This window comes from Myxocyprinus asiaticus, chromosome 11, assembly GCF_019703515.2.
Source record: "Myxocyprinus asiaticus isolate MX2 ecotype Aquarium Trade chromosome 11, UBuf_Myxa_2, whole genome shotgun sequence".
Lineage (NCBI taxonomy): Eukaryota > Metazoa > Chordata > Actinopteri > Cypriniformes > Catostomidae > Myxocyprinus > Myxocyprinus asiaticus.
Genome location: NC_059354.1, coordinates 38,821,303 through 38,846,520, shown reverse-complemented (window position 1 = coordinate 38,846,520; position 25,218 = coordinate 38,821,303). Strand labels below are relative to the sequence as shown.

At 37.8% G+C, this 25,218-nt stretch overlaps 1 protein-coding gene across 2 annotated transcripts in view; it reads right to left on the bottom strand.

Annotated features, from left to right (window-relative positions):
• The window catches only part of LOC127448478 (CLIP-associating protein 1-B-like), a 124,247-nt gene extending 99,397 nt beyond the window's left edge, over nt 1-24,850 (bottom strand). Inside the window, exons 1-2 of one of the 2 annotated variants that reach the window (XM_051711038.1) lie at nt 24,724-24,850; nt 20,975-21,514 (exon numbers count right to left, since the gene is read on the bottom strand). In XM_051711038.1, coding sequence (XP_051566998.1) covers nt 20,975-21,169 — 195 coding nt within the window. In that variant the 5' untranslated portion in view covers nt 21,170-21,514; nt 24,724-24,850. Of the gene's footprint in view, nt 1-20,974; nt 21,518-24,723 lie in introns of those variants that run through there. The other variant, XM_051711040.1, reaches the window with a different exon arrangement.
• Between the last annotated feature and the right edge of the window lie 368 nt (nt 24,851-25,218).

Sequence of the window (25,218 nt, the reverse complement as noted above, 5' to 3'; positions counted from 1 at the left end):
GGCTGCCAGCATAAATATAACACCATACAGAAATGTTGGCATTGTGTGTTTTGTTGTTTTATGTTCGTTACATGTGGTTTATTTAATCGCTTCATTTTGGTTTAATGCATTATTACAGCTGTTAGAAGTTTGTTATTCTCTCTCTGTTAGCAATTCATCAAGATTACTGTACCATAAATACTCATATGAATGGGCACTTGACTTAAATGAAATACTCGTGGGGTCTGGGTAGCTCAGCAAGTAAAGACGCTGACTACCACCCCTGGAGTCACGAGTTCGAATCCAGGGCATGCTGAGTGACTCCAGCCAGGTCTCCTAAGCAACTAAATTGGCCCGGTTGCTAGGGAGGGTAGAGTCACATGGGGCAACCTCCTCGTGGTCACTATAATGTGGTTCTCGCTCTCGGTGGGGCACGTGGCGAGTTGTGCATGGATGCCGTGGAGAGTAGCGTGAAGCCTCCACATGCGCTATGTCTCCGCAAGCCACGCGATAAGATGCGCGGATTGACGGTCTCAGACGCGGAGGCAACTGAGATTCGTCCTCCGCCACCTGGATTGATGCTGAGTTACTATGCCACCACGAGGACTTAGAGCGCATTGGGAATTGGGCATTCCAAATTGGGGAGAAAAGTATTTAATAAATAAATAAATAAATAAATGAAATACTCTAAACATTAAACCTAAAAGGCGGTGTAAAATTATCCATTTTCAGACTAATCGCAATCTTCAGTTGAAAGATCCCGACAGATTTTTAAAATTCCAAGATCAATCTTTTATTTTAAAGTTTACTTTAGTTTAGGTTGTGTTGATTATTATATGTTCATTAAATAGCAAATGAACTGTATAGTTTGCACCCTGTTGTAAAAAAATTTTCATTCAAGGAATATTCCAATACAAGTTAAGCTCAATTGATAGCATGTGTGGCATAATGTTGATTGACTGTAATTATTGTAAACTGTCACTGTAAGTGCCTCACTGCAACCTAATTGTTTTGCTTTTTAGGGATAATTCGGAATAATTTTTAGAGTTAATCAACATTATGGCACAAATGCTTTCGATTGAGTTTAACTTGTATTTAACCAGCAATATTCCTTTAATATTTTTCATAATGTACCAAGTTAGAAAATGTCCTGCATAATTTACATGATTATCTGAGAGATCATTTCTTTCATATACAAGCAAAATGTATATTATAACTGATATATACCCAAATGAATCAGAATCAAATCAAATCATATTAAAATCAGAGTCAAATTGGGAAATCAGTATTTTTGATACCCAGCCTTAATTAAATCCTTACAAATAAGTACTGTATCAGATGGTACGTTAATATTCTATATACCATGGTACTGAATGACTATGGTATTTACATGGTAATCCAAGGTGCAGTACTTAAATTAATACTATTGTTCTACTAAGCTGTGTCTAAAAAAAATCAAGGTAACACCATGGTACATTTTTGTTAGTGAATGAATATTTTATTTTGACTAGACTTTTGACCTTCAGAATAATGTCTGGTCCAGCTTGCAGCCTATTCTGGCCAAGAACTGCCAATATAGACAGGAAAGATTTGTCTGATGAAAAGAGATCAATCAGAGTAACTGTGGATGATGTGTCAATCCAAAACAACCAACCAGGGCATTTCATCTTTCTCACAGTAACATGCCATCCAAGCTCACACTTTGTGGTCAGTGGAAACTTTACAATTACTTAGAATATACACTCAAGTACGTCCTTGGGGCCATCTTGACATAGTGACAGAGGAATGTTGACATTTCTTGCCAGCCAAACAGAAACCTGAGAGAGACAGAACGACAGTGCACAGCTGATATCCTGCATACAAAGAGCATTTCCTCTTATCAAACACACACACACACACACACACACACACACACATGCTGCTTTCATAACATCAGATGCTGACCAGTGCAGGAAACCTGAAGTCAGCTGAACATGCATGAGTGTGTAAAAGTCAACTTTCTCTAATCCCTAAAATTGTCAGGGTGTCCAAAGCTAGTGTGTGATCCAAACAGGTCACAGTATTGTTAAAAAAGGCAAGATGTGAAAGTAAGCATCTGGCCTGAGATTGCTTTTTTTAGATTCACTCTCTAAATAACACAACTTTAAGACTCTAGCAGCTGGGTTTAGATATCAAGAGAGAGTGAGTGAGTGAGTGAGAGAGAGAAACTGTGAAAGTGTTATTGTAAAAGGAGATTAGCAGTCTATGTAATAGCTCTAAATCAACTTTTTGGGAAAACTATAGGGATGTTCTGATACCATTTTTTGGAGACGGAGTATGAGTACCGATAATTCCCCATAATTATGTACTCGACGATACGTTGCGTTTTTTAAAAAAAATATATATTTGTTTTAATTGTTGCAGTTTTCATTTTTAGTAGTTTCAAAATGATCAAATATCAGAATATAGAAAATAATGCATTAAAAAATGAACATGGTAAACAAAACCAAGAGAGCTGACCTTATTTTTTATTTTTTGTTTTAATTTAAATTTTTCCCAAATTCTGTATTTGAACATTTAATTCAATTTTGTCATCAACAAGGTTTCTAAATAAATAACATAATTAAAACTTTAATCAAATGAAAATAGAACAATTAACTTTCAGCATAACATGGCATTATTTCATTATATGTACTTTTTTATATACAGATCCTTCCAGCACAATCCAAAAAGAGCATTGGAGTTATTTTTGTCAAATAAAGTGCTGCACAACAGAGCATCACAGATGTGAGATATAGCTTAAATATAATACAATTGTTATTGTTTTATTATTATTATTATTATTCGTAGTAGTATTCATTAATTTTAGATTACTACATGTTATAATATTTCTGTCACATTTTTTTCATTTAAATGGAGCTTTTATTTTGAAGAAAAAACGAGATAAGCCCTTTCAGTTTGTATGTTTTTAACACCAGCTTCACACCTACAGAAAAGCAGGTCAGTACATGACCAAGTGTGATTATTAAACCGCAAAATGCTGCGATTTCATTACATTTAAATGTAGTCTGTATGTGCGGCGTGCTGTAGTGTGAATGTGCACTCTACGCTATGTTTGCGGTCATCTACCACACACACACACACACACACACACAGAGAACGCATGATGCTCGTGATGCGATGTTGTCAGTGTATGTACAGCCAGCTTCACACAATCACACTGTAACACGCAGCACATGCAGACTGTATATACATCTCATTAAATTGCAGTCTTTACAGTACAATAATTAAACTAGGACACAACATGATTTTAATTTGTGTGGAATGATAGTCATTCATAGTTCAGACGGTATCTGTTTTTGGTATCTGATCATTTTTTTCGAGTTCCAATACCGGTATCGGAACATCCCTACAAAACTGGATTAAAATGTAATACCTTCCATTTAAGACTGGACAATATAGCAGATAAAAATATTAGTTCCCCTCCATTTTTCCAGCTGATGTTAAAATCAGTGACACTGTCTGTCTTAATGCCCTTATATTCGCAAGTTTTAAGACAAGGAGGGATTGCAAAATTCGTAAATCACAAAATACATACAATCTTCCATACAATGTAAGTTAATGGTGACTGTGGCTAACATCCTGCCTCACATCTCCTTTTGTGTTCCACGAATAAAAGAAAGCTATACAGGTTTGGAACAACATTAAGGCGAGTAAATTATGGGTGAACTGTCTCTTTAAAATTCTAGTCACTAAGCACTATTCTTTTTATATAAAGTATTGCTGCATCATTGCATTGTCCGCAATGCGGTTCCTACAGTGAGTTGATGATTATGCATTTCAAGGCAGATCCTTATCCTGGATTATACTGTCTGGGGCAACTGTGAGAAAACAGAGCCCTCTGTACAACACAAAGCTGATCAGCTTCTAACAGGATCAAAATACTAATGTGTGAACCCATACTTTAAACAAAGGCACTTATGAAAAGTAACAGAGAGCCTGGCACATGCAGGTGATCCTCGCACAAGCTCCAAGTTCCTGTATGACATCAGTTATGAAAGAGTAAGAGTTACTCCATAACAATATCACAGAGAGCTTGGGCAACTGTGTCTGTCACGTATGCGTCAGTACCGGATAAGTGTTTGGGTCATTCATACTCATGAAGGGCAGGTGAAATAACAGCTGTTGACATAAATCTAACCACCCCTTCACATCTACAGTACATGAGCACCTCTGCCACCTTTTTTCCATTTCATCACTAAAGACAGATAGATGTCTCCATATTGTCAGATCAAAGAAGCTGTACCGAGGGCTGAACTCTCTATATGGGTGTGACGTTCAGCTCCATTTCCTCCAACACACTGGTAGTCTCATGTGATGTGGGTTGATTTCAATACACCATTCTCACCACAGGCATGAGAATTTGCTGTTTCCATTGTAAAAATTTGACGCATAAAACAACCAAATTAGTAAACCTACACCAAACCAGTACAAACCTCAGTGTTCTGGGATATGTTCATGTGGACTCTAATATGGTTCAACACTGGTGTGAAAGCAATGTAGTCTAACTTGTGGAAATGAACTGCTATTGATGAAGTTAATTTGCCAGTTGTAGTATAGTATGAGCCATTGTTGCACAGACAAAGGCATTCTTTCATGCTGTTCCAAGTGGGCTCTGATGGTTTAACATCAGTTTTGGGATCCTGAAAGCAGATCATTGGAGGCCTGCAAGTAGGTTTAGTGGGGCCATTCAGTACTAATAGACTTCATATGCCTCTTCATAAAGAGAAGCATTGATAGAACACAATGGCAGAAAAGAGACAAAGAGACACACAGAGAGATACAGAAAAAGAGAGTGAGATAGTGTGTGTGTTTGATAAGAGCTCAACCATGCAGCTCAGCAGAAGAATTTCAGATTTGTTTTTAGATCTAATGAAAATGTATCATATAAAATTTGTTACATTAGTGATACAACAGTAAGCCTCAATGGTTTCATTCACTCATTATGGTTACAGTATGTTCACACAGCAGCAGAATACGGTACGCTATTATTTTTCACCTGATGGACAATAAAATGGGCCAAAATAGCCCATAGTTTTATGTTGAAGGAGGGACCAGAGTCATAACAAGAGAACTCTGGAATTCTGTTTTTGTGTATATGTCATACTACATTTTTTTATTTTTTAAAATTCAAACAAAATCTAACAATCTGAGTAAACACAAAATATAGTTTTTAAATGATAATGTTATTTATTGAAGCAAAAAAGTTATCCAATACCAACTGGGCCTGTGTGAAAAAGTATTTGCCCCCTTAGTAACTAAATGCCCAAATCTATGAAACTGCATTCATAATAGGGTTCAGCTGGACTAGACAAACCAAATCAAATCAACACCTAAATAGAACTTTTTCAGTATCATGAAGTTGACTAAAAGGTCTCAACTCACTATGCCAAGGTCGAAAGAAATTCCAGAAATTATGAGGAAAAAGGTGATTGAAATACATCAGTCTGGGAAGAGTTAAAAAGCTATTTCAAAGGCTCTGGGACTCCAAAGAACCACAGTGAGAGCCATTATCTCTAAATGGAGAAAATCTGGCACAGTAGAGAACCTTCCCAGAAGTGGCTGACCTTCCAAAATTGAGTACAGCAACGACTCATCCAGGAAGTCACAAAAAAGCCAAGGACAACATCCATGGAAGAGTGACGAGGCAAAAACAACTGCTAACCCAGAAGAACATTAAGGCTCATCTAAATTTTGCCAAAACACACCTTAATGATCCCCAAACCTTTTGGAAGAATGTTCTGTGGACTGATGAGTCGAAAGTGGAACTGTTTGAAAGACAGGGGTCCCATTACATTTGGCATAAATCAAACACAGAATTCTACAAAAAGAACATCATACCTATAATCAAGCATGGTGGTGGTAGTGTGATGGTGTGGGGATGCTTTGCTGCTTCAGGGTGAGGGCGAATTGTAATAATTGAGGAAAACATAAATTCTGCTCTCTACCAGAAAATCCTAAAGGAGAACGTCTGGTCATCAGTCCGTGAGTTAAAGCTCAAGTGCAACTGGATTATGCAACAAGGCAATGATCCAAAACATAAGAGTAAGTCCACATTTTAATGGCTCAAAGGAAGCAAAATTATAGTTTTGGAGTGGCCAAGTCAAAGTCCTGACTTGAACCCTATTGAGATGCTGTGGCAGGACCTTAAACGGGCAGTTCATGCTCAAAAACCCTCTAGTGTGGCTGAACTAAAGCAGTTCTGCAAAGAAGAGTGGGCCAAAATTCCACCACAGCGCAGTGAAAGACTGATCTCCAGTTATTAGAAGCATTTGGTTGCAGTTGTTACTGCTAAAAGTGGCACAGCCAGCTATTTTGTTTAAGGGGGCAGTTAGTTTTTCACATGGGTGATATAGGTATTGAATAACTTCAATAATAAATAAATATATATATATATATATATTTGAAAACTGTATTTTGTGTTTACTCAGGTTGCCTTTGTTTTATGTTATATCTCGACTGAAGATCTAAAACAATTTATTAAGAAAAATAAATAAAATTAAAATAAATCAGGTCTGATTTAGTAATCTGCTCCCAGACACTGAGCAATAGTGTGTTTACATGTGCCATAAGAAAAGACAGCCACCCAAACCCTGCTTTAATAACAGGCAAATGTGAGGATTTACACTACTGTCCCTAAGAACTAAAAGTTCATTTTTAATTACTATTCCCTTAACTTAGTTCAAATACAGGTTCATAATTACAGATTGTGAACAGTGATGATTAATTCTTGATGTCTAAACATGATCTGCAGTTCCCGACTACATTTTTCTAGATTTCGACACAAAAACAAACAAAGGGACATGATGAGCTATTGTTATGTTGTAGAAATGCTTATTCAGAGTACAGAAACCACTCATTCACTAAGACTCAAAAGCTCATGGCCAGAGACATGGGTTACATAAAACGAAGCTCTGTTTCCCACACAATTCAGTTTACAGACTTTATATATGTACACAATACCACAGACTGCTCTGTTCATGCTCAAGCAGTGGAACAGCACTTCTAATGTAATGCAATTGAAAAGAATCATGCATGGGAAAATGGGTGAATTCAAAAGTCTTTTGTGAGATGTTTATTTGTTCATGCACAGTGTGAAATAAAACGCAGAGTAAAATGCAGAGATAAGATGACCAGCAATGCTACAGGGAAGCTGCAGACAAAATAGCAAGTAGTAACGCAACTTCTTTGCACCTCCATCCATTATCAATTATTCAAATACAGCATTTGAGAATGAATTAGAATATTTAATGAACATGAATCAGCACCTAAGGCCCGAAACATGTATGTAAATCAAATGCAAACGCCTTCAATGAGCGCCACTACGTTCTGAAATGTGTCAGGAAAATGGTGCTTTGTTGGACATTGCAGTAAATGGTCTTCCTATATGGCTAGTTTTCTCTCAGGTCAAATACTGTCATGTCAGAGCAACAGTGAAGAAAATCTTGCAGGCAATATAGTTAAAGTCAAAATGTTTATAGCTAGTAACCTGAACAACAAAACTTTCGATTTAATAGCGCAGACATTTTAAGTAACTCTAACGCCCCCTTACCTGTATAGGAGCTCAAGAGCCCACGTTAAGTATGTACAACGGGACTGCTTGGCAAACACAATGCACGCATACATTCTTGTCTACGTTTGTGTACTTGCATAAAGTATGCTTCTGGCATTAGACACTCTCTGCTCCATCATGCAAGAAATAGCCCAGAAAAATTTAGAAAAACCCAGTGCATATGGGAGAAGTTAGAACGACAGTCAGAACTGTACTAAACACTCAGCTGATTTCAGCAATGAATATTTGAGAGGTTAAAAGAAGCGAGAGTCTGAGAAGAGAGGAGATGGGGAGGGCAACAGCTAGACAGAGAGAAAGAGGTAAAACATTGCCAAATAAACTAGAGTCTCCTCCTTCAGCAGCTTTAGTAGCTTGAGTGGCAGACTACAGCAGCCTCTCACTGCATCCAAACATCCCACCACTCCCGCCTTTACTCTGATATCCTATGTACCCCTGCGTCACCATCATGGCAGACTCCTGCCGCCAGCCTGGCTCTGTGCACATCACACACTGATCAGCAATGGGCAAGTGGCCTGCACATGCTCCTTAACACAAGATGCAAAAGGGGAAGGGGGGTGGGGGATGCAGGGTTGGAAAGATGGAGAGAGCTAGGTGAGGAGAGACAGACAGAGGGAAAGACTGAGGGATTGGGGAAAGATGCAAAACTATGGGCGCTTGAATAATGCAAACTGACAGAACACAGGGGGCAAGGAAAAAAAGAGATAAAAACATCAGAGAACAGGTAAGAGAACAGGTGAAGAGATGCTCTGATACATTTTATTTTAATTGCATGTTAGTACATGCATAGGCAGAGTACTGCTCGTCTTCACAGCTGACAATACTCTAAAAAGTAGCGATATATTCTTATAATTAAGATAAGTGCTTGACCAATATGGGTTTTCAAAGGCTGACGCTAGGTCTGAGTATTGATATAGATTTCCCGATTCGATTCTGATTCAACTCTCGATTTGAAATCAATTCATATCGGTATATTTCAGTTATAATGTCCCTTTTTCTTACATATCAAAGAAATTCTCTCTCAGCTAATGCTGTTAATTATACAGGGAACCTTCAAACTGGGTACATTACGAATATTTACATTTTACTAATTATATTTTATTAGTTTTTCATAATTTGCCACATTTTGTATTTTCAAAAATGTACAAATCCATGTATTCAATCAGTAAATAAGATTTCATATATCATTCTGTTACATCTGTATTGTTGAATTGCAAAATTTGTACTATTTACAAGTATTTACATTGATTTGCTGAACTCATGCTAAAACTGGTATTTCTTTAAAGAGTGTCTGTAGATGAGTGAATGTTAACAAGAGACTCGAATGGCTTTACATCGTAGCTGCTATGCATAATTAGAATTAAATGTTTATCTTTTGTTGGTTTTGATCCACAACTGACTGTAGAGAACAGAAAGTGTATTAAAATAGACACTGATTAATGACAAACAGGTCGCGTGGTTCTCGTCTTTGGACACTTCATGAATACACCATCACTATACTACACAATTACTGGTACGTGAAATATGAACTTTTAAAGTTGCCAAATATATCCATTTTAGTCGCAAAGTGAGAAATTTGGTCGCAAAAGCATGTGATTTCCTTCCATTGAAATGGAGGGTTGCGAACAGAGTAAAAGATCAATCTTCTCACACACCTTACAGTCTAGCTGATCCCACAAAAGCTCAATGGGGTTAAGATCCATAACACTCTTTTCCAATTATCTGTTGTCCAATGTCTGTGATTCTTTGCCCACTCTAACCTTTTCTTTTTGTTTTTCTGTTTCAAAAGTGGCTTTTTCTTTGCAATGCTTCCCGTAAGGCCTGCACCCCTGAGTCTTCTCTTTACTGTTGTACATGAAACTGGTGTTGAGCGGGTAGAATTCAATGAAGCTGTCAGCTGAGGACATGTGAGGCGTCTATTTCTCAAACTAGAGACTCTGATGTATTTATCCTCTTGTTTAGTTGTACATCTGGGCCTTCCACATCTCTTTCTGTCCTTGTTAGAGCCAGCTGTCCTTTGTCTTTGAAGACTGTATTGTACACCTTTGTATGAAATCTTCAGTTTTTTTGGCAATTTCAAGCATTGTATAGCCTTCATTCCTTAAAACAATGACTGACTGACGAGTTTCTAGAGAAAGCGGTTCCTTTTTTGCCATTTTTGACCTAATATTGACCTTAAGACATGCCAAAAAGCCAAAGACATGTGAAAAAAAAGAATTTCACTGTATATGTGCAAATGTATAATGTGTGATAAATAAATAAAATTAATTATTAAATTATTTTCTAGTACCAAATTAGCAATTTAGCATGACTACTCAAGGATAAGGTGTTGGAGTGATGGCTGCTGGAAATGGGGTCTGTCTAGATTTGATCAAAAATGACTTTTTTCAAACAGTGATGGTGCTGTTATTTTACATCAGTAATGTCCTGACTATACTTTGTGATCAGTTGAATGCCACTTTGGTGAATTAAAGTATCAATTTCCTTCTGAAACAGCAACATCTGTACATTATTCCAAACTTTTGGCTGCCAGTGTGTGTGTGTGTGTGTGTGTATATATATATATATATATATATATGTAAAATAAAATTATAAAATAATCAGATCTTGATATCTTCAGAGATGGGTGGTCAATATGTAAGGGACAATTTACAGTCATCTGAACAATAATCGCAAAATAAACCCAGACAGGGTTGTCAGAACCCCGATGTGGAGCATATTTGATTTGAAGTTATTATGTGAGAAGAAAGAGACTGCAGAGTCTCCAGAAACAGCTGAACTCCACCTCTGGTTTGTGTAAGTCTTCTGTAAATACCACCTGACTTCTCATTATTTCACTTATTACACAACTACTTGCTAAATTAATAAATAAATGGACATAAATTATTGATTTGAGTATAAATTATTTTATTAGCTTACTTGTAAAGATTGCAGAGCAATACGAGAATTAGGAAAGATGACTTGCAATACCTGGATGAACACTGAAAAAACACTTTATCCCCGGATGTGCAGTCATTATATTATTATTCAATTTCAGACCGCTGGATGGTGGGATTGACAAATCAGAATTGAGTTTTCCAGAGAGCTGTGTAATAAAATGCTGATAATGTACATAATACAATTTAATGACAGCAAATGAGATGTACGCAAAATCGCTGAAATGAAATGAACACTTCTCTTACACCAGTGTTTCCCAACCACTGTGCCGTGAAAGACTGTCAGGTGTGCTGTGGAAAATTATCAAATTCCACAAAATAAATAAATGCATAAATAAAAATAAATAAAAATAATTGGGGGTTGGACTCCCACTTGATTGATTACAGTAGTAGTCAATCGCACGCTTGGCTACAGCAGTACGTGCACAGTGAATCTGTGTCTGACAGGAACAGAGCTTGAACTCTGAAGAAGAGGCACTCGTGAAACTTCTCATTTGTAAACAAGCTGAATGACCTGGTACATGTACCGACCATCTGAATGAGAGGGGCATGTTGTTCGTTCACTTCGGCATCTTTCGTCTTCCTTGTTCATCAGAAAGAAAAAGGTGGAAAAGCTATGAGTAAAAGGCCTTTTCAGACCAAACATGAAGCGCCGGATAATGGCCCTTTCCCATAGAAAGCAAAGCGAATGACCAGCTTTAGCACATTCACGCCTTTTCAATAGGTGGCGCTAATCGACAAGCAATTTTACTCTGGTACGGTAGGTGGCTCAGTGCACCTTTGAGATTGTCTGTCCTCTGCTCATGATGGTCCATGAGAAGAGGAGGTACCTGACAAGCAGATCGAAAACAGAAAACGTATTTCTCTACAAGCTGCAGAAATGATGAAGAGTTTGTTGTCGAGTAGCTCAACGAGAAAGAAAACATTCGAGACACTTCACAAACTATTTCAGTTCACCTGCTGGACGAGTTGACTGGCAGTATTATCATGTGTACACAGTCTGAGGGGTGATTAGAATGAAGTCACAGCATTAATTTTATTCATATTTGGTGAATAAAAACACTTAAGATCAATACAGTTGTTTATTAAAAAAGGTGATACAAAGGAAAATATTCTGCAATATATGTTAGAGATATAAGAGAACTCATGTAAGATTAAATGCAAAGGAAAAAAATACAGCAATACATGAAGACAATCCATGTAAGATCAGAGAGCTTTTTAAAGGGGATGCAAGGCAGTGATGCAACAATATAACTGACATGTTAAGAGAACCCATAGGAGAAACCCATGAGGCATTTAATGCAAATGAAACACTGCTCACTGCTTCAGCATATAATGTCGGTGGTCAAAACAGCTTTATGTGCTTTAGCGCCACCTGTTCTCCTGGTTTGGGAACTGCAGAAACTCCTGACACGTGATTCACAGCTCAAATTTTATTGGTCGGCTGTTTCTTCAGGAGGTGAAGAATTTTTTTTTGACACCGTAAAAAAAAAAAAAAAAAGCGTAGCTTTGTCAGCACGCGATTCGGCACGAACGTTCATTCCAGGTGTGAAGGGCTCGTTAGGAATCCATCGTTACCATAAACATTTTTAAACGTTTGGTGTGAACAGGCCTTAATGTGTAAAAGTGAGTGATGTTTATACACGTGTGGCATGGGGGGCATGGTCATGTGTCTTTCTCCTGGAAACGCCACCATGTAGTCCTCTGCCAGTTGGACAGCCTCCTTCAGCAACGCCGGGCGGTGCCACTGGATCCACTCTGACATTCCTCGAGGAAGCTGGGAGACGATTTGCTCCAGTACCACCAGATCGACGACATCCACGGTACCGCGGGTTCCTTCTGCCAGCAACCATTTCCGGCAGGCATACCGGAGCTGTTGGGCAAAAGCAAACGGGCAGCCATGCTTCCTGAAGCTCAGGGATCTGAAGAGCTGACGACTCTGTTCGGGGATACAACCAACACATTGCTTGATGGCCTTCTTCAGATGGTGGTAGTTAAGGAGGCTGGCGGCGGGAAGTTGCTGTGCCACTAGCTGCGCCTCCCCGGAGAGGGCAATAAGTAGGCCGCCCACTGGTCGGGAGGCCACTTCCATACCTCCGCAGTCTTCTCAAATAAATCGAGGAAGGGCTCCGGGTCATCATTCGGCCCCATCTTCATCAGGGCCACGGGTGGGGTTGGCTCCAGGGGAGGTCTCAGCGCCAGCCCCCTCTCTGGCGATCAGGCTCCGGAGCACCTGCCGGTCCTCCGATTGTGCATGGAGCAGGACTTGAAAATGCTGTTCCTGCTCCAGGCGTAACTCCATCAGGGCTCGATGTTGGTTTTCCTGGATACTTGCGAGGGACTTGACAACTTCGCCCAGCGGTGAAGACTCCATGACGGCGTTCTCCCCCAAAGCCGTTTTCGGCAACACTGTGATATGTTACATTCGTGGGCAATGGAGGAGTCAGGAGACAATGAAGCAGGTTCAAGGTCAGTCTCTTTTAATTGTTTGTTTTAAGCACACAATCGACGGTGACCGTCAATAACATAAAACAACTTGTAAATAAATTAAAGCACTCTCAATTATTGACTCTCTTAGTCTGGGCTGTTGTGCTTTCCGGTCACTCTCTCTCTCTCTTCTGACGCCCTGGCGTGCCTTATCAGGTCTCCCTCTGCCATCACTATAATGAGAGACAGGTGTTAGACTAATTACCACCCAGGTGACGAGCCTTACCGCTTCCCTCTCCCACAGACAGACACATGACCACGCCCCCCCAATGCCACAACATATTAAGGGACTTTCACATGACTCGCATCAGCGCTGCCAAATACACTGAAGTCTATGAAGTGACGCCACTTTACACCAAAGTGTTTTTTACACACGTTTTTGCTTCACAAATAATGTCTTTGAGAGTACAAAGCAACTAGAAATATTTAAATATTTTTATGGAGCATTGATGCCTCGACTCATGTAAAAAGTACAGAAAAATACATAATCACATTTCATAAATCACATGCAAATTAATTTTTCACACCATTCAATTGTTCTCCAATGTCAGAATTTTTACTGGATTCACTTTTGCACAAGCTAAAACATGACAACATATCAGGGTTCACGTGCACGACCAACCAAATATAGGACGAGTTCACTCAACATTCCAGTACACTGACTGTGCAAGAGGTTATCCAGCCCTATTAAACTTTGAGCCTTCCTCAAATGACAAGAACATCATTCTCCATTTTAGCAGTTCAAAACATGACATGGTACTGCTGATACATATCTAACCAACATGTTTATTTATACTAGTTCAATATACTGTAGTTCTGTTAGTTCACTATATTTTCTAATTTCAAGATGATTTGTTACATTTTAAAAAGACAACTGTTAGATGAACAATTTCATTGAGTGTAAATTAGTAAATACCTGTAAACTAACAAAAGCTGCTGTGCCAAAAAGCTTTTGCCCCATGCTCTATATTTTGTTGAGGTCTGAGGGACCAAACTGAAATACCTCCATGTTTAGTTTTATGAATATGGAAAACAGTTAAAAAGACAGAAACAAATATCATTTTGTTCTACTATGAAAGCAAAACACTAAGCCTAACAAAAACTGTGGAGTGGAGTACACAACGGTCACTTGCTGGAAGTCATATTTACCCACACTAAGATGCCAAGGGTGCAAAGGACACAGGCCTAACCCAGTATATTCCAATTAAATTGCTGAATTTGAACTGAGGTAGCAATTCAAATCCACTTTTTACTTTAAAAAACAAAAAAACAAAAAAGAAAGCAGAATAAAATATATTATACAAACAAATATAATATAGGTTAAAGTTGCAATCAATTTTTTCCCCAAATGGCACATTCCTATGTTATTCGTGGTAATTTTTGACCGGAAAATTTAAATGTGCATCCCTATTTTTTGATGATGATATTAAAAAAATTTCTTCCATGAAGAACAATAAAATTATGCATTTCTTTTGGGATTTTATGCTATTTTCATCTTATTTACATGTAAATTTCTAAATTGTATAATTCATTTGCATATACAAATAAGCACATTATTGGAAACAAATTTAAATTCAGAACCTACACTTCTATAAGTTGAAACATGAAGAAAATATGCCATCTGGTGAACAAAATATGAATAACATGACTTGAAAACCATGTCATGCCAGTAACAGCCAGTAGATGTCTGTAGCCACCTACTGTGTAGTCTGATGGCTTGTTGTGCCCTAATTTTATATTTTATCACAAAATATGCATTTGGATTGGCCAGCATCCAGGACTATATTTAGACATTATTAAAACTATTATTTGTCAAAGTTTAGCATTTTAAAATTGATCTGAAGTGTCAGTTTTTGCTGTTTATGTCATTACACTTGCCATCAAACCTGACCACTGGTGTTACAAAGAGAAGACACTGAATAAGCATTTTTCTACCAATAATTTATTTAAAACATAAAAATGTAATAACTCAAAGTAAATGCAAAATAATGTCAAGAAAATGAATATTAAGAAACAGAAATGAACTGCAAAATTCTGAAAATTAGAGTATATAATGGAAGAAAAGTAAACATTTTCCAAACAATTTCAATTTCAAACTTTCTATAGTTAAAATGTATTTTGCAAGCGTCTGTGTGTGTGTGTATGTTTGTAAGTGTGTCAGATTGCTGTCATCAGCTGGAAAACAACAGATAACTTAAGCCGATCAGCCACAACATTAAAACCACCTGCCTAATATTGTGTAGGTCCCACTCATTCTGCCAAAACAGCGCCAACCCACATCTCAGAATAGAATCTTCTCACCACAATTGTACAGAGTAATTATCTGAGTTACCGTAGACTTTGTCAGTTCAAACCAGTCTGGCCATTCTCTTTTGACCTCTTTCATCAACAAGGTATTTCCATCCGCCGAACTGCCGCTCACTGGATGTTTTTTGTTTTTGGCACCATTCGGAGTAAATTCTTGAGACTATTGTGGTGAAAAAACCAGGAGATCAGCAGTTACAGAAATACTCAAACCAGCCCATCTGGCACCAACAATCATGCCACGGTCCAAATTACTGAGATCGATGTGAACATTAACTGAAGCTCCTGGCCCATATCTGCATGATTTTATGCACTGCTGCCACATGATTGGCTAATAAGATAATCTCATGGATGATTGTTTGTGTCAGATGGGTTGGTTTGAGTAATACTGTAACTGCTGATCTCCTGGGATTTTCACACAACAGTCTCTAGAATTTACTCATAATGGTGCCAAAAACAAAACATCCAGTGGGGGGCAGTTCTGTGGATGGAAATGCCTTGTTGATGAGAGAGGTCAACAGAGAATGGCCAGACTTGTTCGAAATGACAAAGTCTACGGTAACTCAGATAACCTCTATGTACAATTGTGGTGAGAAGCATAGCATGCTATTCTGAGATGTGGGTTGGCGCTGTTTTGGCAGCACGAGGGGGACCTACACAATATTAGGCAGGTGGTTTTAATGTTGTGGCTGATTGGTGTATAATGTCAATAATGAACAAAAGATGGCTGTAGAGCTCCACTTATTGATGCCTTGGTTCTGTGTGTGTGTTTTGCATTGTGATTGTGTTATCATCTAAACCCTTCATTTCTGAGTGTGTGTCTAGCATTGTGGCTGATTTATTTGTTTTCTTTGGCAAATGTAAAAAAAAAAAAATAATAATAAAATAAAAAAAAAGCATTGTGTGACAGTCTCACTATTTCATTCTTGTGTGTATGTGTGTGAGTGGTTGTGTACATTGTGCACTGAGGATGTTTTAGAGTCTCACCCTGTAATTTCCATCAGTTTTTTATTTATTTATTTATTTTAAATTGTGGCTGATTTATTGATTGTATTTGACAGATCCAAAAAGAATTGCTCTTTTTTTGGGTCTTTCCCATTCATTTTTAATTTTGACCGCGAATACCAAAGGTGTCGCTTTTTTTTTTTTTTTTTTTACGACCACTTAAGATGGCAAATGGAGGACAAAAGTCACCAAGTCTTGTACTGATCAGATAAAGGAAACCATTTTTATTAAATTTTTAAAAATTATTTAGGTCAAAAATGACAAATACCATAGAAGGGTTAAAAAAAAGTTTTACTCCTAAAGAAATTAATTGTAATTTTGAAACCTATGTATAAAATCATGACCACTCATATGAGATGAAAAGTTCAGTCATATCAGAAACCTTATAAAAGCTGTTTTATTCTAAATGGGGCAGGGGCACCCTCATAGGAGCTGCCACTTTAGAATCACATGAATACTACTTGCATAATATCAGTAACCATCTTGTTATTGGATACTTTCACTCTTGGATTAAATTAATCACGGCTGATTGTGAACAATGAATTTCTACAATGGCATCTGTAACTGAAAACTATTGATTTTGAATGATGATGCATCCACACCACTAGGTGTCACTGTAAGTCCAAGATAACACAAGCAAAAAGTTACTGAGTGCAGCTTTAAGAAAAGGGTATTCTACGTATCAGGGAGTAAATAGGTATAATTATCCAAAAACAATTATGTAATTGTAAATGTTTGTTGCAAAATGTTGTGTGTGTGTGTTGGACTAAATTCCTATGTTGTGTGACTGTGATGAATTTTACTGAATTGCAATTCAGTAAATTACTCTTCCTTTCATTCTAAACAGAATTTCATTCTGTTGAAATTCCAATTCAACATCCAGTGGCCAATTCAATTCAAAGACCAATTACGGAATTAAGAGAGGCGATTCTTAAATTCTGAATTTAACCCTGAAGAAGGGTGTGCAGAATACACCTCAGTACATAACTGACTCAATAGCTTTACAAACTGGGCTGAGGCAGGGTGCTTGGGTTAAGATGGATGGACGACAGGTTTATAGGCAACATTTAAGGCTTAACGCTTTTCTTGTAGGTGCAAAAACAAATTCATGCACCATCCTGTGTGGTCAAACAGGTCCTTTGGAATGAAAGTCTAGACTGCATTCACAATAAGATAAACATCAGTCAGTAGTGGTGAAAACATGTCAAACAACAAGTCAGCACATGATTTGTGCTTCAACTTTGATGTTATTCAAAAGTCATTGCTATACAGAATTAAGATACCACTATTGCAATAGAGATAATAGCCATAACCATTCACAATAACAACCACAAAAGCTTTTAAATCAGGTAAACCTATCACTTAAAGGTGCACTCAGTAATTCTAATCCAATACACTTTTTGTCAAATTCTGCAAATATCTCCTCACAGTCTGCTAGCTGTCCGTTCTGTGAGTGGGCTGAAAAAAAATCTAGTATTTGTACACAGCCCTGGCTCTGTAAATGGGACAAAAACAAAGTGGATCAGACCGATCCACACAACACTCAATCAGCAACAGGGGGTGGTTCTTGCGCGTGCACAGGATGGGGGGGTGGGGGCAGAGCGAGAGGGAAATTCATTAGAAGAACAATGGCAAATCTGGCTGATGTGAACTTTCTAAACTCCAAGGAGGACAAATGGCTGAGAAACAGACCAAAAGAAAAAGGTCAGACGAATATAAACTAAAAAAGGAGGACTATAAGTCGAGGGCTAGGAGCCATGTCAACATCGGCGAGGCTTTTCAGCGTGCATGAATTTGGGGGGCGGAGCTTCCAAAGGAGCACTGAAGGGAGGGGTGTGTTTGTTTTGGCAGTTGAGCTCGAATATCAACACTGTTTCTCAGGAATCACTGAGTGCACCTTTAAAGGATTATTATCAGAAATGATCATAACCAACAAGACAAAAACTTTAACTTTATCTAGACTCTAATAATGGACAAATAGCAAAGGGATAGACTAAAAAGTATTACCCACAAGAAGCCAAATAATCGATTCTGTTTTGCCACAACCACTACACTATGATCAGCCTAAAGCTGTCAGGCACTTAGATGCCTCCAAGTTAATGCCAAACTATCTTCTGATATGGACACATCTCAGTTGAAAGGCCAACCTCACCCAAGCCCTGCCTGAATACCTTCCACATTACTCTCATCACCAATTGTTTTTTGTCAAGGCTGGTGTTTGTTATTAAAATGAGGCATGAGTGAAATTATTTGTTCTCAGGCAGTTGACACAGTACTGCTTCCTGACAACGAGACAAACCTGATGTTGAAAATCACTTTCCTAAAATAGTCCCCCCAGCTCTACCCTGAAATACTGTCAATTCATGATATCACACAGAACACTGAGTGAAACATGATGGTTAAAGGTATGGCTCAGCCATAAATTACAATTCTATCATCATTTACTCAACCTCTTGTTGTTTCAAATCCCATGACCAAAAGGAGAGCATGCACAGAATGTTGGGGACTGAAAAGAACAATCATCATTCACTTTCATTGCAATTTTTTTTTTTTTTACATACAATGAAAGTGAATGGTGGGGAGAAAGTCATACGTGTTTAGAACATCACAAGGGTGAGCGATAGGGCTTGGCGATAGAACGATATAATCAGGTATCGACGATATCTGACAAATATCCCAATGTCGATATCAACGCTCATTGACAGACGATGTTCGACAATAATAGGAAACGACAAAACTATGGAGCTGGGAAGTCACCAAATATATTAAATAGTAGCCCAGGTTTTGAAATTAGCACTTGCATGTATACTTATGTGACAGCAAATGGGAGCTGTTATTTATATATACAATTTTTTTGTCCTCTATTTTAACGGATTTTTCGTTTTGTTTGAAGTGCAACTGGAATTTAGAAATATCTTTGGTTTAAGTTTTCCATGTTTCAATAAATGTAATTCATTTTTAAAGTAAAATCAATAAAGCAACATTATTAAATACACCCTCAGCAGTGGGGTTGATGATGTAAACGGATATCGCAATATTTTTTTATAAATATATCATGAACTTTTTGGCATATTGTGGAGCAATCGTTGGAATTACTATTTTAATGTAAGAAGCTTTTTCCTAATGAAGGTTCAAATGAGGGTAGGTAGTTTATGAAAAAATGTGTTCCCAACGTCTTTCAGTCTAATGATCACATGTGCCTGTCAAACCCAGAGCCTCAGCTGACCCGAGAGCACTGGCACTGTGCTAATCATAGGGAAAACTCACACAATATGTTTAGGCCTATATAAATAAATCAAATAAACAGATGGGCATTACCGACTCGGCAGCATCATAATGCTATAAGGTCAATGCTGAATATTTCAAAGACAAACTGTCTCATGGTTGTTCCTTAAAATGATTTTTGGCATGACTCCCAGTGTCCATTATTTGCCATGTACATTCTTGGAAATGAAACACGTAATTGAGTAGACTATAATACGGTCAAAGCCAGTCACCTTAAATGTTTCATGTAGACAATTCACAATTGAAGTGCAATTTATCCCCATAACATTAAGGTAAATCCTTTAATTCAATAATAGCCTGAACTTTAACAAAAAGGACTGGAACAAAGATGAATATCACCAATTAGCCTGCTGCTATCTGTATGCTTTTAAAGGAATAGTTCACCCAAAAATGGAAATTCTGTTATCATAAACTCACCCTGATGTCATTCCAGACTGATATAACTTACTTTCTTCCAAAAGGAACAGACCAGAATTTAAGCTGGCATGTACTGAAAATCTTTCCATCTGTTGTAGCTCTTATATTCAAACTTTCACTCTGGTTAAAAAGACATGAGAAACAATGCAGCTTAGTGTCACTGACATCAAAGCTATGGACATGCATGAATGAAATTTCAAGAATTTTATCAGTGAAAAATGTATGATACTTTTATGATACTTAAGGCCAAAGTCTACTTTGGTTGTCCACATTGCTGGTTGCTCCGCGCACAGTACGAGTAACGCAAATTTAATCATCAGTCCACGCAGAATTTGCTATCCACGTGCAGCCCAGATTTGACTTGACACGCAAACAGTCCTCGTCTGTGTGCATCCTCACCGCTGACTGTACTAAAAGCTTCTCACAAAGAAGTCATAGTGCGCATGCTTCGAAGGCTTTCGTATTCGATCGGTGTAAAAAGAGTATACTTGAGAGGCAACACGGTAGACAGGGCGCGATTCAATCCGAAACACAGAAAAACTAAGTATACCCGGGCCTTTATGCTTTCACTATATGGAAAAGAGCAGCTTGAACATTTTGCTAAATGACAACAATTTTCTTTTTTTAGGTATTCTATCTCTTTAATCATCTTCTAAGGACGTGTCTGCAAAGTGATGTCTTGCCTTGTGTTTGATCTTGCAATGTGTCAACGTGAATGCCTGTGAATGTTCCAGTGACCTCAAAAGTCCATTCTGTTTGCGATGAGCACACTCAAGAGGTCGTTTCAAGGCCTAAATTCTAAGCCAGACAACTGCCTCAAGGAGAAATCCAAAAGAAAAGTGCTTTCTTTTTAACCCATAAAACTCAGTCAGGTTGAAACCGCACCCTGCCCCCACGCAAACCAAAAGAGATGCACATCTATATGATATAATGCCATATAACCCATTCTTACCTTGAAGTTGCTGGAGTTCACCCAGGAGGTGGCGATACCATCCACCATTTTATCCAGCGCAGTCTGGTCACTTTCCAGGTCTTGACACTTGTCCGAATCTGTTATATAGTCAATGAGCTCCGAACCCATCTGCAACCTGCGGGCCACATCTTTCTGTAGCACCTGTGTCAGACAGTACTCCATATTGGGCTCCATGGTCTACGAAGTCCCGCCACCACCCGTGTGGCAGTGGGGAGGAAAAACGTAAAAAATGGCCTTTAGTGTGTCCGTTCCAGGGAAATCAAGAACACACACTTTTTAATATCCTGTGGTGATGAATCCAGTGAGTGTCACAGGCCTAGTGGAGGGGATGTAGGCTCTGGAATGCAAACGATGCACCATATGTGACTAGACAACAGCTGATGTGGATTGCGATTTCTTCTTTTTTTCCTTTTAGTAGTGAGGCAGCCAAACCACTAGCAGTGGCAGGAGAAGTAGTGGTAACTAGAGCAGGAAAGGGAGGGTCCGGCACAGCATTGCATCATAATTCAGCAGTCCTCCCTGCTTAGGATGAGAAAACAGAGCTGTTAGCTAAGTACCACCTCTGGACATCAAACGCCAATGTGGCCAGACTTGCAATTTTGTCAACTCAGATCAGAAGCCACTTTGGAGAAAAGCAGAAAGGCCCTTTGATGGTGACATAACTCAAAGTCCTCCTCACTTGCTCTTAACTATTTATTTGCTGACCACACATCAGCTGCAAGGCTTTGTGGCATACAGCAAAAGGAATACCACTAGAGGGACAGCTCACCCTAAAATTAAAACTCTGTCACCCTAATGTTGTTTTAAACCTTTATGACTTTCTTTCTTAAGTGGAACACAATAGGAGATGTTGGGTAGAATGTTAAGGACTGACAGTCACCATTCACTTTCATGCATCATTTTTCAGTATAAAGAAAGTGAATGGTGACTGTGACTAACTTTCTGCTAAACATCTCTTTTTGTGTTCCATGGAAGAAAGAAAGCCATATGGGTTTGGAACAACATGAGGGTGATTAAATGATGACAAGATCTGCTAAGGCATCATGGGAATAACCTGGCTGCAAACAGAAAGTGTATTACTCTGATAAGCAGATTACCTGATGCTCATCGGGCTGCAATTTTTTAAAAAGTCTGCATTAAACGATCAAAGATGTAATGTCCATTGATCCAGGCAGAAAATTGAAAGTGATGAATGTGCTGGTCACACAAGGCAGTTTGAACAGTGTGTGTGTACAGTTATGTGCAAACGTTTAAGACCACACTGCAAATCTGGGACATAAGATCCCATTTAAACCAAGAACTAAACATTTTTTAGATTTAAACATTTAACAAAAAAACTAATTATGCTGTAAAATGAGAATTTATGTTTCTGCACTATTTCTAGGTCACTAATCAAATGTAAGCAAATATGCAAAATTGACCATGTTTACTTCCTTGAAGCACACAAGATGCTCATTTGAACATTCCCAAATCATGCTGGGATAACAGGGATTGTCCATGCCAGCTCGACTGAATGTGAATGCAAAAGGGGGACATACCAAATATTAAGAAATTCTGAAATTCATGTTTTCACTTAAATTGTTATGCTTGTATAGTATAACTCATACTGGGACAATTACATTAAATTACATGCAAAATAGTGCCATTTTCACTAGTGGACTTAGACTTTTAAACCCTAATGTGTGTGTGTGTTCAACTTGAATTGTCAAAAACAGTTTGTGTTGTTTACACTTCAAGTCTGTGCCTGTACCAGGTATCTATGCTACACAATGGTGGAAGGCGTGTCTACTATGCCTCCTAACTCTCCGAAGAACAGAAGCACCACAAAAGCGGTTTATGCATTTACTGATCTCACACTAATGTAATACACACACTCTAATGAGATACACACACACATCATGCTTAACCTGTCCTGATGTCAGTCAAGATTTACTTTCACTTCCCCCAAACCACACAGCAGAGACCTCTGACAACCATTTCAATTCATTCTAATTTGTGTTTAATTAGGCAATAACATATCTTAAATCACATGTTTAAAACTGACTGTAAGAAAACCAACCAACCCTACAGAACACAAGTCTTCCTAGTCCATGTACTTACAACAAAATGCAGTTTTATCATGTGAAAATATGCTTATTACTCATCAAAATATACGTGTATATATATATATATATATATATATATATATATATATATATGCAAAAACAATCAACAAAAAACATAGTAGTAATAAAATACATTAACCCTTGTGCGACCTTCGGGACATGTCTGTTTCCATTTTTGTTTTTTCGATCATTTTGGCTGTGTTAATGCCAATGGCATAAGTTTTGACAAACGTGTGTATTTTTGGGGGAATTTTGATATTTCAACCTCAGTTCCTATAATACATCTATAATACACTGTGTACACAAAACAGTTACACTTAGGACCTTAAGGACAAAAATGTCCCCATTGAAACCCATTAAAATGGCAATATTTGATCCCAGTGCCATTAAAGCATAAAATCATGAATTTTATGAAATTATGCTTTCATTCTGGAGCCCTGGCTTCAAAATGTAAATGTTTTAATTTTCCACCAGATGGCACCATTTTTCTCATGTTTAGCCTATGGAGCAAATACATGCTTTTTTCCTATTTCCTGTTTGCTGTATTAAACAGCACTGCAGGCCAACTGAGTAAATGATGCAGCTAAAATTGTGTGTGTGTTGGTATGGATGTCAGAGTGTGTTTTGTATGTGTGTATTGAGAAATGTGTGTGTGTAAAAAACAACAGTGGCATTATGTACACAAACTGGCATTTAACGTGTTAAAATCCTGAAAATTAATGAATATTTGGTAGTTATGATCTAGACTGGTGTTAGTTAAAAAAAAAACAAAGTCAGTGAAAGTGGAAAATAAAATAATATATTATATTTTTACGGCAGTTTTTTGACAGACATTTTTGTCCATTTTTTTATTTTATCTGACACTGCACAAAAAATAATAATGCATCAAAATCAATGTTGATGCTAACTATTGACATATCCCAGACTGTGATAACCCCCCCCCCCCCAAAATAATAATAATAATAATAATAATTCCCCTTAGCCTTTAGTATATGGAAAATAAATAATTGTTTGTGTGTTTTTTTGTTTGTTTTTTTTTTCATAAAAAACAACAGTGGCATTATGTAAACAAACTGGCATTTAAAGGGTTAAAATCCAGAAAATGAATGAATATTTGTTAATTATGATCAGGACTGATGTTTGTTAAAAAAAAAAATTAACTCATTGAAAGTGGGAAAATAATATTAATATATAATTTATTATGGCAGTTTTTTGACGCGGACATTTTTGTCCTCTAAGGACCTCTGAGTAACTTTTTTTATTGAACACAAGGGTTAAAACAGGTATATTTACATTGAAGCTCCTGTGGTATCTGACAGTCACCTTAAATGAGACGCTTTCCTCCAAACCTCTGGCTTTACAGAGCTCTCTCTTTTGTTGCCAGTGCACTTTAACAATAAAAAATTAAAAAAAAAAAAAATGTTTTGATAAAATCCGATTAGTGTTTAAATACCAAGTGTTTTCAGAGCAAATCTGGATGCATTTGACTCTTTTTCATTGATCATCTAGACGGCTATGCTAACTCTTACTAGCCTGCCGAATAAACTGTCAAACCCCGTCGATTTCCAAAAACCAATTCATGAGAGCGACGGTGCTGGTTGAAATAATAGGTAATACACTTACCCTGTCGAATTTCGTGGTGGTTTCTATGTGAAATGACACGGGTTGGGTTATGAAATGTAAGCGAGGTTTGTGTGTGTGCTGTTGCTGCTGCTGCTGCTGCTCCTGTCCTGTAGACACAATGATGGAGCCGCTCTGCGCATGCGCCACACACCTCATCTCTTTAAAAGACCTACTATGAGATCTCCTAACAGTTTTGATTCGAACGCCAAATAAAGTGTAATCACGTCCAAGTGTGTTTATGCCATTGTTATGTTGGTAAGCAAAGCAGTTAATGCATTTCCTTTATTATAATACAGACAATCTAAGCATGTTCACCTATTTTATTAGTGGTTTCTAGTCTCTAATTGAGTGCTTCTGCTACACCGTGGCCAAACGATATGATTTACATTCACATACTTGAAATCCAGTCACAAATAGCTGCCACATGGTCATCTTTCCTTGTGTGGCTAAAACAATAGCCATCAATCCCTTTATCACAGTGGAAAGCACCTCCAT